This window comes from Dendrobates tinctorius, unplaced genomic scaffold (genome assembly GCF_039654945.1).
Source record: "Dendrobates tinctorius isolate UK_male_01 unplaced genomic scaffold, ASM3965494v1 ptg000003l, whole genome shotgun sequence".
Taxonomy (NCBI): Eukaryota; Metazoa; Chordata; class Amphibia; order Anura; family Dendrobatidae; genus Dendrobates; species Dendrobates tinctorius.
The window spans coordinates 80,617,100-80,633,380 of record NW_027361671.1 but is presented as its reverse complement, the minus strand read 5'-3'; the positions used below and the strand labels follow the sequence as shown (position 1 = coordinate 80,633,380).

General features: G+C 47.8%; 1 protein-coding gene across 1 annotated transcript in view; it reads right to left on the bottom strand.

Moving 5' to 3' along the window:
• ISOC1 (isochorismatase domain containing 1) overlaps nt 1-16,281 on the bottom strand; it is a 73,681-nt gene that overhangs the window by 25,458 nt on the left and 31,942 nt on the right. The window contains exons 2-4 of the mRNA XM_073557743.1: nt 15,857-15,976; nt 8,844-9,047; nt 256-372 (exon numbers count right to left, since the gene is read on the bottom strand). Of these exons, the coding sequence (XP_073413844.1) occupies nt 256-372; nt 8,844-9,047; nt 15,857-15,976 (441 nt within the window). The remainder of the gene's footprint in view (nt 1-255; nt 373-8,843; nt 9,048-15,856; nt 15,977-16,281) is intronic.

Genomic DNA, 16,281 nt, shown 5'->3' with positions numbered 1-16,281 from the left:
ATTTTTTTCTTCTAGAAAACTTTCTAGCTATACCTTGCTCAATGTTCATAGGGAAAATTACACTGAGAAGCATCAGATACAAGGGAAATAAAAATAATCCACAAGGTCATGGGTAAAATGCTTCACAAAAATATAAGAAATAATCATCAAGTCTGTTCCAACCCCAAAATAAAATGTCCTTTTAAAGGATTAACATCCAGAACATCAAGAAGAACCAAGAACTGAGCGAATGGAAAGAACACCGAGCTTTCTTACCTCTAAGGCAAACATTCGATCCATCATGCTTCTTGACGAAGAAGCATCTGCCACAATGTGAACTTCCACTCCTCGGCCAATTAGGTCCAGTGCAGTTTGTTGAATGCAGACATGAGTCTGAAAAACACAAAGCTTTTACATTAACTAATGTTGCAATGTGTGTTATTAAAAGAAATGACTTTTATTTAACTACAAGATTACAAAAAAACAAACAAAAAAAAAACAAAAAAAAAAAAAAAACACGACTCGCCCATGGACAAGTTGTTGTACAATCCAATCAATTTCATTACTAATATACTAAGAATAATAATATAAATGTAGCCACGTGGGATTAGAGTCGCCCGTTGTGCGAAGGCCCAAATGTATGATCAAGCTGTAAAGCTTTGACAATATACAGTACAGGCTTTTATTAACCTACTGCACACTTATGTTCCCTTTAATACTGAACTACCAGCATATCAGCAGAATCAGATTGGCCCAACTATGACAGTATGAAATATAAACTAGATTTCTTATGAATTACACCTTGAACTGAAATGCTGCAGGGGGCTTCCCTCCAAATTGGTTTGATTGAAAAGTCTCTGCCTAATTTTGTATACAGAGAGACCTGTCAATCAAGCTTAGCAAGGAGAAGCCGGGGAGGACCAGCCCTGCACTTTTGAAAAAAGTTGCTTTTTCTAAAACACAGCTGCAACGTAAAACCTGGTTCAGGAAACCGGTGACTATTTCATGGAGCCCATTTTTAGGATGAATCTAGCAACAGGTTGACTCAACCTTTCATTGCAGTGCATCAGTACAAAGTCAGCTGTCAGAGTCGGGGCGTGCTTACAGCAATGACTGTAGACGCAGCAGCATGCCTGCATGACTGAAAGCTCTCAGGTGCCGCACTGTCAGTATGGCAGCCGGGCCCCTTTATAGCGCTATTAACATGCAGACAAAACCTAAGATAAAAGCAAAATGAACATGTACCCTGCTACAAAAAAAAAAAAAAAAAAAATATAAGAGAAAAAAAAATAAAAAAATTAAAAAGCAATAGTGCATAAGTAACAAAAACAGGATTTTTTGGGTTGCTTACCGTAAAATCTGTTTCTCGGAGCCTTCATTGGGGGACACAGAGACCATGGGTGTATGCTGCTGCCACTAGGAGGCTGACACTATGCACAAAAAAAGATTAGCTCCTCCTCCGCAGTGTACACCCCACCGACCGGCAGGAAGTTCCTCAGTTAGTGAGAAAGCAGTAGGAGAAGTAACAGAATAGATTGAAAGCAGAACAAACAACTCAACTGTAACAAACCGACAAACATAAGAACAGGAGTTGTAGAACATGGGAGGGTGCGGTGTCCCCCAATGAAGGCTCCGAGAAACAGATTTTACGGTAAGCAACCCAAAAAATCCTGTTTTCTCGTTCGCCTTATTGGGGGACACAGAGACCATGGGACGTCCCAAAGCAGTCCCTGGGGTGGGAAACAAACTTCCATCAGGCCAGTGGACTCGCCACCGCAGCCTGCAGAATCCTTCTACATAGGCTGGCGTCCGCCGAAGCGTAGGTGTGGACCCTGTAGAATTTCACAAAGGTGTGAACCGATGACCACGTTGCAGCATTGCAAAGCTGCAGCGCGGAAGCTCTGTGGCGCACCGCCCAGGAGGCACCCACCGCCCGGGTAGAGTGCGCTCTGATCCCTGGAGGGGCCACTCGATGCTTGACCCGGTATGCCTCCAAAATTGCCGATCTGATCCAGCGCGCAATAGTGGCCTTTGAGGCTGGGTGATGAACAGAGAGTCTGACTTCCGCAAGGAAGTCATCCGGGCTAGATAGACTCTCAATGCCCTGACTAGGTCCAGCTTGTCCAAAGACCGCTCCCGAGGGTGAGCTGGGCTCGGGCAGAAGGATGGCAGAACAATGTCCTCATTGAGGTGAAACGAAGATACCACCTTCGGAAGAAAAGAGGGCGGAGGCCGCAGAACTACCTTGTTCTGATGAAGGACCAAAAAAGGAGAGCGGCAAGAAAGTACCGCTAATTCCGACACGCGCCGGATGGAGGTAATGGCCACCAGAAAGGCCACTTTCCAAAAAAGGAGGGAAAGGGAAACGTCCCTGAGAGGTTCAAAAGGAGGACCCTGCAGAACCTGAAGAACCAAATTAAGATCCCAAGGATCCACGGGAGCTCGGTACGGAGGAACCGTGTGAGCCACACCCTGGAGGAAGGTTTTGACCTGGGGCCGGGAGGCCAGCGTTTTCTGAAATAAAATGGACAGTGCCGAAACTTGACCCTTCAAGGAACTGAGAGCAAGCCCCGCATCCAGCCCTGCCTGAAGAAACGCCAGAATAGAAGGGAGCGAAAAAACCAAGGGCGCGATGTCATTGGCCTCACACCAGGAGAAATAGGCTTTCCAAGTAAGGTAATAGATCTTCGAAGAAGGCGGCTTTCTGGCGCGGATCATGGTATGAATTACCCGATCAGAGAATCCTGCCCGTCTCAAAACCTCGGTCTCAACAGCCACGCCGTTAAATTGAGCGACCGAGAATTGGGGTGGCAAATCGGGCCTTGAGACAGCAGATCTGCCCGTCGGGAAGCTTCCAGGGGGCGTCTGCGAGAAGGTTGACAATGTCTGCGAATCAAGACCTTCTGGGCCAATTCGGGGCGATGAGGATGACTGGAATCCCCTCTGCTTTGATTTTCTTCAACAACTTGGGAAGAAGAGGCAGAGGAGGGAACAGGTAGGGGAGCACGAACTGTGACCAAGGGACTGCCAGAGCGTCGGCGCCCACTGCCAGAGGGTCCCGAGACCTGGACACGAATTGTGGTACTTTCCTGTTGAGGCGAGATGCCATGAGGTCTACATCCGGGGTTCCCCACCGACGGCAGAGCAGATGAAACACCTCCGGATGTAGGGACCATTACCCTGCCGCGAGACCCTCGCGGCTGAGGAAATCGGCGGCCCAGTTGTCCACGCCGGGAATGTGAACCGCGGAAATCGTTGGAACAAAGGTCTCTGCCCATTGAAGAATTCTGGACACTTCCGCCAGGGCTGAGACACTCCGTGTCCCCCCTTGGCGGTTGATATGCGCCACGGCTGTGGCATTGTCTGTCTGAATCCTGACAGGCAGGCCCTTAAGGCGCCTATCCCAGTGGACGAGAGCTAGATGGATCGCCCGTATCTCTAGGACATTGATCTGCAGAGCTGATTCCTGCGTCGACCATCGACCCTGAACAGTGTGATTGCGGAACACTGCACCCCAGCCGATGAGGCTGGCGTCCGTAGTGACAATCTGCCAGTGAACGGGAAAAGACCGCCCCAAGAGAATGAGGGGAGACGTCAACCACCAGTTGAGAGACCGCCTGATCCGGCAGGAAAGGCGAACCGGACGATCCAGAGACAGAGCCGACCTGTTCCACCTGGACAAAATGGCCTGCTGGAGTGGCCTGGCGTGAAATTGGGCAAAGGGACCTGCCTCTATCGCCGCCACCGTCTTCCCCAGGACCCTCATGGCTGACCTGAGGGATGGAAATCGTGTGATCTGTAATGATCGCACGCCCTGCTGCAGGGAAAGAATCTTGTCTTGTGGGAGAAATACCCTTGACCGACGAGTGTCGAACAGAAGGCCCAGAAACACAAGGCGATGAGTAGGGACCAGACAGGACTTTTCCCGGTTGACGATCCACCCAAAACTGGACAGGGTGTCTAGAACGATCGCCACATAGGCGGGCCTGTTGAAAGGAGGGGGCCTTGATCAGGATATCGTCGAAGTACGGAAAAAGAACGAGACCTCTGATCCTCAACAAGGCCATCAACGCCGCCATAATCTTCGTGAAGACTCTGGGAGCGGTGGCGAGCCCGAAAGGAAGCGCGACGAACTGGTAATGTTCGTGAAGAATCGCAAACCGCAGAAACTTCTGATGTCCGGGAAATATGGGCACATGTAGATAGCCATCTTGGATGTCTATGGAACCCATGAATTCCTGCTCCTCCATGGAAGCAATTACCGAGCGAACTGACTCCATCCGGAAGTGGCGAAGGCGAACTCTCTTGTTGAGTAACTTGAGATCCAAGATGGGTCGAACTGTCCCGTCCTTTTTCGGCACCACAAACAGGTTTGAATAAAACCCTGTGAAGCGTTCCAATTCGGGAACGGGCACAATCACCCCGGAACTGAGAAGAGAGGCGATGGCCGAACCGAACCCGGGACCAAGGCCGGATCCCTCGGCGGACGGGATTGTAAGAAACGATCCCGTGGAAGAGAAATGAACTCTATTTTGTATCCTGTTGATACAACCTCTCTGACCCAAGCGTCCTCTACTGAGGCGAGCCAGACGTCGCTGAAGAAGAGAAGTCGACCTCCCAATTGGAAGGGACCCACGGGAGACCGATGGTAGTCATGCGGACGTAGACCGTCCAGATCTAGATCTGGACGGTCTTCCCTGGGAAGAGTGGGACCGCCAGGACGGAGTGGGCCTGAAGGAAACCTTCTTTCTTTCCTGACGTGCCTGTGGCCTTTGCTGGTTGGAAGGGTTTTCCGCCGTATTGAAACGGCGGAAAGTCCGACAGGGACGAAACTGATGCCTTGGAGGAGGTCTGCGAGGCTTGGAGGGGAGAAGAGAACTCGTACCTCCAGTAGCGTCCTTAATAATCTGATCCAATTGTGATCCGAAGAGACGCACTCCCTGAAAAGGCAGATTGGTCAGAGACTTTTTAGAGGACAAGTCCGCCTGCCAGGCCTTGAGCCAAATTGTACGTCGGATTGCCACGATGTTACTTGACGCCTGAACTGCGCAAGATGCGGCATCCAAGGAGGCAGAAAGCAGATAATCCCCCGCATGGGAAATCTGATTGGCGAGATCGGCCAAATGCTCTGGTCGTGCCTTATCCAGAATGCCCTGCCGAAGGTCATCTGCCCAAGTGGATATGGCCTTTGCTGCCCAAGAAGAAACAAAGACTGGACATACCGCTGCTGATGCCGCTTCGAAGGCAGATTTTGCTAGAGATTCTATGATCCTATCATTAGAATCTTTTAGCGACGCCACACCTGAGAGCAGAAGGACCGTACTATTAGAAAGTCTGGACACGGGAGGGTCCACCGAGGGAGAAGCGGCCCAGTTGTCCGTGAGCTCTTTAGCAAACGGGTACAGCACGCCGAGACGCTTTCCTCTTTGAAAGCGTCTGGTCGGATCTTCTCTCTCCTTTGTAAAAATCTTTCCAAACTCAGAATGGAAGGGAAACACCCTGGATGGTGTTTCCGCCCGTCTGGACGAAACCTCCTGATCTGAGGATTTCGCAGGGGCATCAGCAATGTCAAAGGTATGGTGAATCGCGGCAATGAGGTTTTGCACCGTAACCTTCATGTTCGCATCCTGGTCCGAATCCAGCTCTAAGACCCCTTCCGATTCCGAAAGCGCTTCGCCTGACTCGGGGGAGGAGGCCCGAGAGGGAGACTGCTGGGGACTATGGGGTGAGGTAGGACGAGGGGAGGACTCCGCCTGGAGGTCCTGCCTGGGCCTCTTGCGACTGCCGCTGGCTGGGTCAGATGGGACGTCCTGAGACGTGCTGGGTCCCGCCGAAGCTCCCAAGGGCAACTTGTCCAGAACGGCTACTAGGGACTGAGACACCTTGATGAGGTCTGCCACTGACTGTGATTAAGAGGAGGCCCAACCCGGCATGGGGGGCTCACTCGCCCCTGGGGCTATGGATGGCTCCTGAGCGGCGTCGGGCTGGACGCAGAGCGGGTACGATCAGACTTAGTGTTGGACATAGTGAAAAGAGAGGCAGTGCCGGCCGGTTGGGGGACAGAAGGCAGAGAAGGGTGTCAGTCTGCAGGTGCAGAGCTACTCACGGTCCGGTGTCCTCAAGGGCGACGCTCTCTGATCTGGCTGCAGGATGAGGCCCGGCCAATCCGGCTGAAAAAAAGGCCCAACGACCGAAATCCGGCAGGGAATGAGGTCCCGCTGGCAGGCTGAGAAGATGGCGACCACCAGGGAAAGGGCGCGCTGCCAGAGGGAGAAGAAGGGCGGAGCTCGCCGCAGAGATCCCCTTAGCACCGCCCGCTGTCCAATAGCAGGCTGGTGTGAGGCAAGGGGGCTGGGAAGGCCTAGGACGGGCGGGAGAGAAGCCCGCTTAGAAGAAAGGGGCAGGGGGCGTGGCCGCGACGCAGCGGTAGGCCCGAGATGAAGCCGGGGCCTAAATAAATAGCCGCAACCCCGGGCCGCGTCCCTGCTTCCCACAGCCCGACCCCTGTATACCCCTGCCGGGATGAAGAAGAAACGGGGGGGGGGGGGGCGCAGAACAAGGCCCGAAAGAAAAGGGGCCTTCATGGATGCGGCGACCGTGGGGAGAGGCGGGCGCGCAGGCCCTACCGTGGTCCCCTGGCGACCGCCTTAGGATGAAAACGCCGGGGGACCGCTAGACCGCATACTCACCCAGGCCGGGGGCCACAATAAAGGTACCTGAGAATCCCACGCTGTCTGTCGTCTTTATGGAATCCACGCCTCGTCCAACCGTCAGGCTCTGGTAGGCGAGATGGTGGGAGGCGGGGGGCAAGGACCGTCCGTATAGCTGGCACGCACCTGTGCGAGGCTCCTGGTCCTGCCGCGGAGACCTATGAGGATACGGGGTGGCAGTACACGCCGTACTCATAGTCTCTTTGTGGGAGTACGGATGTGACTGTTCACTCCGTATCCCTCCGAAACCTGTAAAGGAACGACGCATGACGAGGTAGATAGGGGTCTAATAAAAGACCCGTGTCCACCTCCTACTGACACTAAGCTAAACTGAGGAACTTCCTGCCGGTCGGTGGGGTGTACACTGCGGAGGAGGAGCTAACCTTTTTTTGTGCATAGTGTCAGCCTCCTAGTGGCAGCAGCATACACCCATGGTCTCTGTGTCCCCCAATAAGGCGAACGAGAAAGGCACTTAGTAAACACCATTTTTTTATTAAAAAAGAAAAAAAAAACCCCCATAAAAGCCATCCCACCAATGCCAACGTGTACCCAGCCAGTTTCGACTGTTTTCGTCTGGCCAGTGTGAACATGATTCTACACGTTGCATGAATACCACCTTATACTCCAGTTAATTTCTTGTTTTTTATTAACTTGCAGATTAACCACATACCCTGTATCTGCAGTTGAATAGGATTAGAAGATAATACATTCCTTTTAAGCAGCTGCCAGTTACTTTTACACTTACTAACATAATACACAAAATTAATAAGTATTGTGGTGTATAATGCAAGCGATATGGAAAAAAAACAACAGTTAAAGAAATGTAACAAGTTCATTATATTAAGAAAAAAAAAAATTGTTTTGTCTCTTACAAAATGCTCAATTATAAAAAAAAAAAAAAAAAAAAAAAAATAGTATTGTCACAATTTTAACGACCAATCCTACAAAATGTAACGAGCTTATCCAGAAAGGAGTTATCTGTCAAAGCCAATAGCGACATCATCTAAGGGGTTTGACAGAGGGAAGGAGGGAGCCCCTTCTGTATGTCGTCAGCAACCCACAAGATTGTTGGTGGCCACTTGCTCTACCGTGGCACCAGGAACCTACGTATGATCCTAGGTCTGCCAAAGGCGTCGCCCAATAGTTTGCCTATCAATTCCACACTGCAATAATATAATGTATATTAAAGTGTCAAACAAATCAAAGGATCACAACTTCTAGTCTAGAGGGATAAGAGAAGCAGGTTAACTAAGCATTAAAGTGATAGTTCCATCTTGTACATTTATGACATGTCCACTGGATAGGACAAAAACGTATAGTAAAAGATGTGGGCCCCATCAATAGGACCCGCATTTATCTTGATAACGGTGCCCGTAAACAGGCTGCTATCAGTGGAGAGTTAGTCATAATTCTCATTCAATCCTACTGACAGAGCACAGCAGAAAAATTATAAAGCTATTTCCAGATGATTTTTCCACAAAAGATGCTTTCATTTAGCAAAAATAAAAAAGTTAGAGCCCTTGTAATGCAGTAGGCCCAAAATAGGCCAGAGGTTAAAAGGAGTTGTACCAAGCTATAAAACTATCCATTGGATAGGCGATAACCTACTGATTGCTTTGAGTAAAACTGCTAAGACCTCAACTGATTTCGAAGTTAGCATAGGGTTATGTTCGATAATGATTGAAATTGATATTTCATTTAATATACTCAAACATTTTATACAGCTAAGCTGCTTAAAAACTGAACAAATTGGTTACAATTTCCTACTAGCTCAGGATCAAGTGCAAGGACTGCAAAAATGGGCATTAAACCCCTTAAAAGGGAATATATCTGCTGTTCTTTTATTAAAATCAGAAGGCAATACTCCACAATTTGACCTCACAGACAACTGTTACCCAGATATTTGCCTCTTCTCCTCTAAGAAACTCTACCGATACTGCATGTCAGCTGCTGTGAAAAGAGATACAGCTAACTCACGAAACAACAATTCTTAGGGTCCTGTGAAACAGCTCACTGGCGCCTTGAGCCCTGTCCGTATGTTTCAATGAGAAGTTAGGATCTAGCAGAGACCTTTAACACTCGTCTTCTCCAAATACTACATGAGGAGAGACAGGTAAATGTGGCTAAAACCACAACAGACAAAGCCATACTCACCTCAACGCCAAATAGTACAACGCTACGAACTCCAGGAATTTCCGCTAACGCTGCCTCTACTTCTGGCAAAACCATAGAAAATTTTGTCTTTGGGACCACAAGCTTCACTCCTGTCAGGTCAAGTTCTTGCACCGTGCTCCCAAGTCCTTTAGGATATTGTTCTGTGACGATCACTGGTATTCCTAGGATCCGTGCACCTTGTAACTAGGAAGAAACGTAAACATCTATGAAATATATACCTTTATTTCTCACTATGAGTGCATACAATTAATGGCCCTAATGAGTTTATGGCAAGCCTTAGACTTGTAAAAGCCTGAGAACATCCAAAAATTATTAAAGACGCACTCCCACATACTGTATATGCAGTAGTAATGTACGCACTATAACTGCACTCTACGGGATCCAGCGCCGTTCTGTTTAATTTCTGAGTGACGTCACTACATTTGTGGCTCTCCGACTCCCCCTATGCTCGATGCAGGAGCCAAAAATCTTTTACAATGAAAGTCTATGAAACCTCGTTCGGATGCTCTACAGACTCAGATTATAAAAGCCACATCCAAGTCACGCAGAGCGCAGTGTGACACAGTCTTCAGAGTGGTGACTAGAGTTGAGCGACTTTGGTTGGATCGGGTTTCATGAAACAAAATTTGTTTCAGGCGAAACTGGTCCGACTAGGGCAAAAAAAAGTCAGAGTTTCGTCCGAAACCCGACCCCAATGCCAGTCAATGGGAAATAAAAGACGGCATTGAGCGGATGACATTCATCCACTCAATGCCAACTTTTAATCCCCATTGACTTGCATTGGGGTCAGGTTTTTGGACGAAACTCAGACTTTTTTTGCCCTAGTCGGACCAGTTTCATCTGAAACAAATTTTGTTTTATGAAACCCGATCCGACCAAAGTCGCTCAACTCTAGTGGTGAGGTCTGAGAAAAGGGGAAGAACGGCGCTGAACTCCAGAGAAAGCAATTGCATTACATATGTAATTACAAAAAAAATAAATAAAAAAATAATGGGAGGAAAACTTCTTTAATTGTAGCCCATCAAAATAACCAGGGAATACCACCCTATGATGATCCATGCTCAGGTCAACTGTGGAAGAATAGGCTGATGCAGCAATACAACATTACAATGTGCACAAAAATTCCTGGCGGCACTGCACTGATGCCATGCTGAGTCAGCTGTCAAAGTGTCAGGTGTGCTCACAGTACAGCGAGTGATGACAGTTGCGCTAGCACGTCTGCATGACTAAAAGCAGACGGCGCCTAGGAGGTATAAAGTAGATTTTCTACCAGGTGCTGCACCTTCATAATTCTACTAACATGCAAGTAAGGGCCCCGTCACACACAGCGACGCACCAGCGATATGACCTGGTCAGGATCGCTGGTGAGCTGCCAAACAGGCAGCTTCACCAGCGATCAGAACCAGTGACACGCGGGTAACAAGCGACGCACTGTATGTTAGAAACCAGCCCCATGGTGCAGGGAGCTGGAAACCAAGGTAAACATCGGGTTTCTAAGTGCCGCGCGACGCTTAGAAACCCGATGTTTACCTTGGTTACCAGCTCCCTGCACCAGCGCGTTGGTTTCCAACATACACAGAGGGTTTCTAAGCGTTGCGCGGCACTTATAAACCCGATGTTTACCTTGATTATCAAGCTCCAGCTCGCTAATCTCCCGCCTGCCACACGCAGCGATGCATGCTGGCCAGCGGGAGACCAGCGATCAAAAAAATGTCCTGGCCATTTGAGGACGATCAGCGATACCTGGCGGGGGGGCCGGTCGCTGATAAGCATCACACACAGCGATCTCGCTAGCGAGATCGCTGTATGTGATGGGGGCTTTATCCTCCATATCTACAAATTAAATAGCATTAACAATTATGTCAGGTTCCCTTTAAAAGGGTTTTCCCATGTTATGGCTTCACCACTCCTCTGCCTCCAAGCTTCCTGGCTGCAAGGATGGCATTGTGCTCCTAAAAATTGACAGAACAACTGGCATGGCCCAAACTGTGCGCCCTCCCACACTGTTACCAGAAGCAGCTTTGCCTCTGCAGCAAGGGAGAAGCGCAGGGGGGAATGAAGTTGGTTGGATGCAACCATCCAGCTTCTGAGCTAAGTGAACAGGCTCAAAGGTCTCTTTCAGACATCAGTGTGTCTGGTACGTGTGGTGACAATTTTCACACGTACCAGAGAAGACATGTACACACATTACAGATTCAAATGAATGGGTCTGTGCATGTGTGTCTGTGGGCAAAATACGTAGACATGTCCATTTTTTTTTTTTTTTTTTTTTTAATTGGCAGCACGGGCTGCAAAACGTCGACATCCGTGTGTCATTACCACACTACTACTGGCACCAGAGAAACAGCAGTACTGTCAGCGCTGTTCCCCGGTGTCAGGTGCTGAAGTCCGCTTACATCATTATTCCCTGCTCTGCCAGCGATCAGTGAGAGCAGGGAAGAATGAGGAGAGTTATATTCAAACGACATCAATGAGAGTAGGCGGCTGATGGGAGTATTCAACAGCCGCCGCCTGCGCTATAAATAAATAAATGGGTAAAATGGCGTGGGTTCCCCTGTATTTTTGATAACCAACCACATTGAGTAGGGGAGAAATTTAAAATGATTGTTATTGCCATTATCCCTGAAACTGGGGCTAGTATATTAGCCCTAGTAACAGGGAGAATTCTGCCCCCAGCCTGCATAGCAGAGCTGACTGTCTCCCAGGGCACAGCAACTTTTGTTCTCTCCCTACAAGCAATCACATGATGGAGTCTGGATGAGGAAGCACAGTAAGGACCCCGTTACATTTAGCGATGCACCGGCGATCCCGACAACGATACGACTTCGTCAGGATCGCTGGTGCATCGCTAAATGGTCGCTAGTGAGCTGCCAAACAGGCAGATCTCACCAGCAACGCAGCAGCGGTCGTTACTTACCTGTCAGACGCGTCGATGACGTCCTCCGCCCGTGTCGCTCGTCGGCGCCAGCAGGAAGCCGCCGTCGAGAAACGGCCCAGGACGTTCTCGTGCGATCAGCGATAGCCAGCGGGGGGGGGGGGGGGGGGGGGGGGGGGGAGTCGGTCGGAGGTAAGTGTCACATGTAGCAATATCGCTGCTGCGTCACAAAATCGGTGACACTTTAGCGATATTGCTATGTGTGAAGCCCCCTTAAGTGCTTTGTATGTTGCATACAAAATGTTTAGCACTGTGTATACAGTGATGGGGAAGGCAGATATGGCAATAAACCCTCCCACCCATCCAACAGCTACACTATCTCATGCAGGAAGCTTATTCTGCCTATTCTCTTCCACTATTAAAAAAAAAAAAAAAAAAAAACAACAGTTAAAACTTTTGTGGTGCTGAACAACTAATTCACAACAGAACACTACATTCCCTCTCCATAGTTCTGATTGCTTTTGTTCTTTAAGCCATATCAACAATAAAAATACTGTTTAAGGATCAGTATGGAGTGATACTAGTTTAACATTGCCATAGGCAAAAAGAACGGGCCCCCTAACTAAAGACTCAACTAAAATGTAACTTTTAATTAATATTATAACATAAAGGGACTCCACACATTAAACACACATATTGCCAAGATAGGGAACAAGATATTATCTCCAACATGTCAGGTATTTCATGGTTTCAGATATGCTAGTGTACTAAGTGCTTCAAGCAACCAATAGGTTTACATACAGTCTATTCTGCACATCTACTGCAGTAAACCTATCCTATTGTTATTGTTCTCTTCCCTACCTAGCATATGCTATCTAAAAGAAGTCCGCTAACAGCCTCCCTAACATGTTTCACCACATAGGCATCATCAGGGGATTTATAGCCTCATTTCATCATTCACTTATCTGGTGAAACATTTTGGGGAGGCTGTTAGCGGACTTCTTTTAGATAGCATATGCAAGGTAGGGAAGATAATATTATTATTATTATTATTATTATTAATAATAATAATATAGGTTTACTGCAGTAGAATTGCTGGATAGACTGTATGTAAGCCATTTGGTAGCTGTAAGCATTTTAACTCCTCTGAAAACATGGTCTCCGATATATTGGAAGGAATCTCTTGTTACTAGTGTTGAGTGATACCATCCGATATTCAGAAATATTGGATTGGCCCGATACCCCAAAAAGTATCGGTATCGCCGATTCAGATACCGGAAGTCCCATTCAAGTCAATGGGACAGAAATATCGGAATTAAAAAATATCCTTTCTTGCCTTGTACATCCTGTTTGGGGGGAGAGTGTGGGCGGTCACTGTGCGTGTCTGTGTGTGCGGGCGGGGTCTGTGCGGGCCTCTTCGGGGCCTGTGCCGGCGGTCTGTACGGGCCTCTCAGGGGTCTGTGCTGACTGTCGGGGGCCTGTGCCGGCTGCCGGTGGTCTGTACGGGCCTCTCGGGGGTCTGTACAGGCCTGTCGGGGGCCTGTGCCGGCTGCCGGTGCTCTGTACGGGCCTCTCGGGGGTCTGTACAGGCCTGTCGGGGGCCTGTGCCGGCTGCAGGTGGTCTGTACGGGCCTCTGGGGGGCCTGTACCGGTTGTCGGTGGTCTGTGCCGGCTGCCGGTGGTCTGTACGAGTGTACGGGCCTCTCGAGGGACTGTGACGGCTGACGGGGGCCTTGTGTGTGTGCAGGCATCGTCCGATGGGACTACAAGTCCCATTGGGCGATGCCTGCTACAATGACAGTGATTGACACATTAGCCAATGATGGGACAGTAGTAGTCCCATCATCCGGCTAATGTGTTGAACATACTACATTCATACAACATACATACAACATACATGCTACATATACTACATTCACACAACATACATAGATGCTACATATATACTAGATTCATACAACATACATACTACATACATGCTACATATACTACATTCATACAACATACATAGATGCTACATCTATACTAGATTCATACAACATACATGCTACATATATATTACATTCATACAACATACATACTACATACATACTTCACATATACTACATTCATACAACATATATACAGTACATATAACAGAGTACATACTCACCATGACAAGTGATGGTGAGTATGTACTCTATGTTATTTGTACTGTATGTCTATGCATTTATTGTATGAATGTATTGTATGCAGTATGTATGTATATTGTATGTCTGTAGCATGTTGTATGTATGTAGAATGTATGCATGTTGTATGAATGTAGTATGTAGGTATGTTGTATGAATGTAGTATATATGTAGCATGTATGTATGTATGTAGTATGTATGTATGTATGTAGTATGTATGTAGTATGAATGTAGTATGTTTTGTTTTTTTTTACATTACACTACTACTGTCCCATCATTGGCTAATGTGTCAGTCACTGTCAGTGTTACAGGCATAGCCCGATGGGACTTGTAGTCCCATCGGACGATGCCTGCACACTCACAAGACCCACGGCAGGCCCGCACAGACCACCGGCAGCCGGCACAGGCCCCCCCCCCCCCCCCCCCCCCCCGAGAGGCCCGTACAGACCACCGGCAGCGGCCCCCCGAGAGGCCCGTACAGACCACCGGCAGCGGCCCCCCGAGAGGCCCGTACAGACCACCGGCAGCGGCCCCCCGACAGGCCTGTACAGACCCCCGCAGTCGGCACAGACCGCGCATCATGACGACATCATTTCAGCAGCCAATCACAGCCACAACAGTGGCTCATTGCATTATGGGGACTTCCGATTCCGGTATCCGATATTGAAAAAATAGCGGTACTCGGTATCGGAATTCCGATACAGCGAATATCGGCCGATACCCGATATCTGCAGTATCGGAATGCTCAACACTACTTGTTACCCTTCATGACAATATTTGTTTTTAACCCCTTCACGTGCCATACTAGTACTGCACATGCCGTGTTTCCCCCTTTGATGTGGGCTCGGCGCCGGAGCCCACATCTTTCCAGGCACATCAGCTGTTTTGAACAGCTGAAATGTGCCTCTAACAGCCGCGGGTGGAATCGCGATCCACCCGCGGCTATTAACTGGTTAAATATCGCTGTCAAACTCTTGACAGTGGCATTTAACATGCACTTCTGGTAATCGCGCCAGAAATCCACCTCACGTGATTGCGGGTCACCGATGGGTTGGCATGACAACCAGAGGTCTCCTGCAGACCTCTATGGTTGTCATTGCTGGCTTGCTATGAGTGCCGCCCAGTGGTCGGCGCTCATAGCAAGTCAGTAATTCTGCTACATACAGGTGACCTGATCATTGCCTGTATGTAGCAGAGCCAATCAGGTGATTGCAGCTTCTAGTCTCCCATGGAGACCATTGAAGCACGCCAAAAGTTCATATAAAAAAAACTAAAAAAAAAAAAAAAAAAAAAAAAAAGACAGTTCAAATCACCCCCCTTTTGCACCATTCAACATAAAACAATAAAAAAAAACCTCAAACATTCACATATTTAGTATAGCAGCGTTCAGAATCACCCAATCAATATAAAAGAATTAACCTAAACGCTAAAACTGCGTAACGAGAAAAAATAAAAACACCAGAATTACGTTGCTTTTGATCATCACAACACTGCATTAAAATGCAATAACGGACGATCAGAAGAACGTATCTGCACCAAAATGGTATAAAAAAAAAAAAAAGGCCCAAAAACTATTGTGGAATTGCACTTTTTTTTTTTTTTTGCAATTTCACCGCACTTGGAATTTTTTTCCCCCTTTTTTGAGCACACGACATGGTAAAACCAATGGCGTCGTTCAAAAGTACAACTTGTCCCGCAAAAAACAAACCCTCACATGGCCATGTTGATGGAAAAGTAAAAAAAAAAAAAAAAAGTTATGGTTCTGGGAAGAAGGGGAGAGGAAAACAAACACAAAGATGAAAAAGGGCTCCATCTTGAAGGGGTTAACATGTAGAGTCTCTTTTTTGATATAGCTGTAAAATGTAACTTAATTCATATTATAGCATTCATAATGTCACAATTTTTTTTTTTTTTTTTTTACTTCTATAGCATGGAAACACAAAACTTACCAATCTCTGCCCTACACTTATAATGTCTCCAAAATACTTGATTGCTGGTCTGAACCGCTCTTGCATGTCACAACAGAAAAACACCGTACTGGCAGGAGTAAGGTTCCCGAGAGTTGTCAGCTGCAAGAGGAAGCAAAGGGAAGAATCACATAAAAATATACGCCAAATGTATCTCCACGATATGGTTTATCTTCTAGTAGAAATTAGAGATCTACAGAATAGTACATTTATTAAAAGGTGTTATCTGGGGTTTTCCCCCCTATTGGGTTAAGAACTCACCAGCAGGTAGCTGCCTGCTCTGCTCTGTGTATTTCTCTCCCTGGCTCAGATTCTCCTGCTTCCTTCCAGAGTGGAAGAGAAGGATCTGCTCTGTCAATGTGAATCACATGGAGGAGGAGAATCATTATCATGATGGCTCCGAGCTA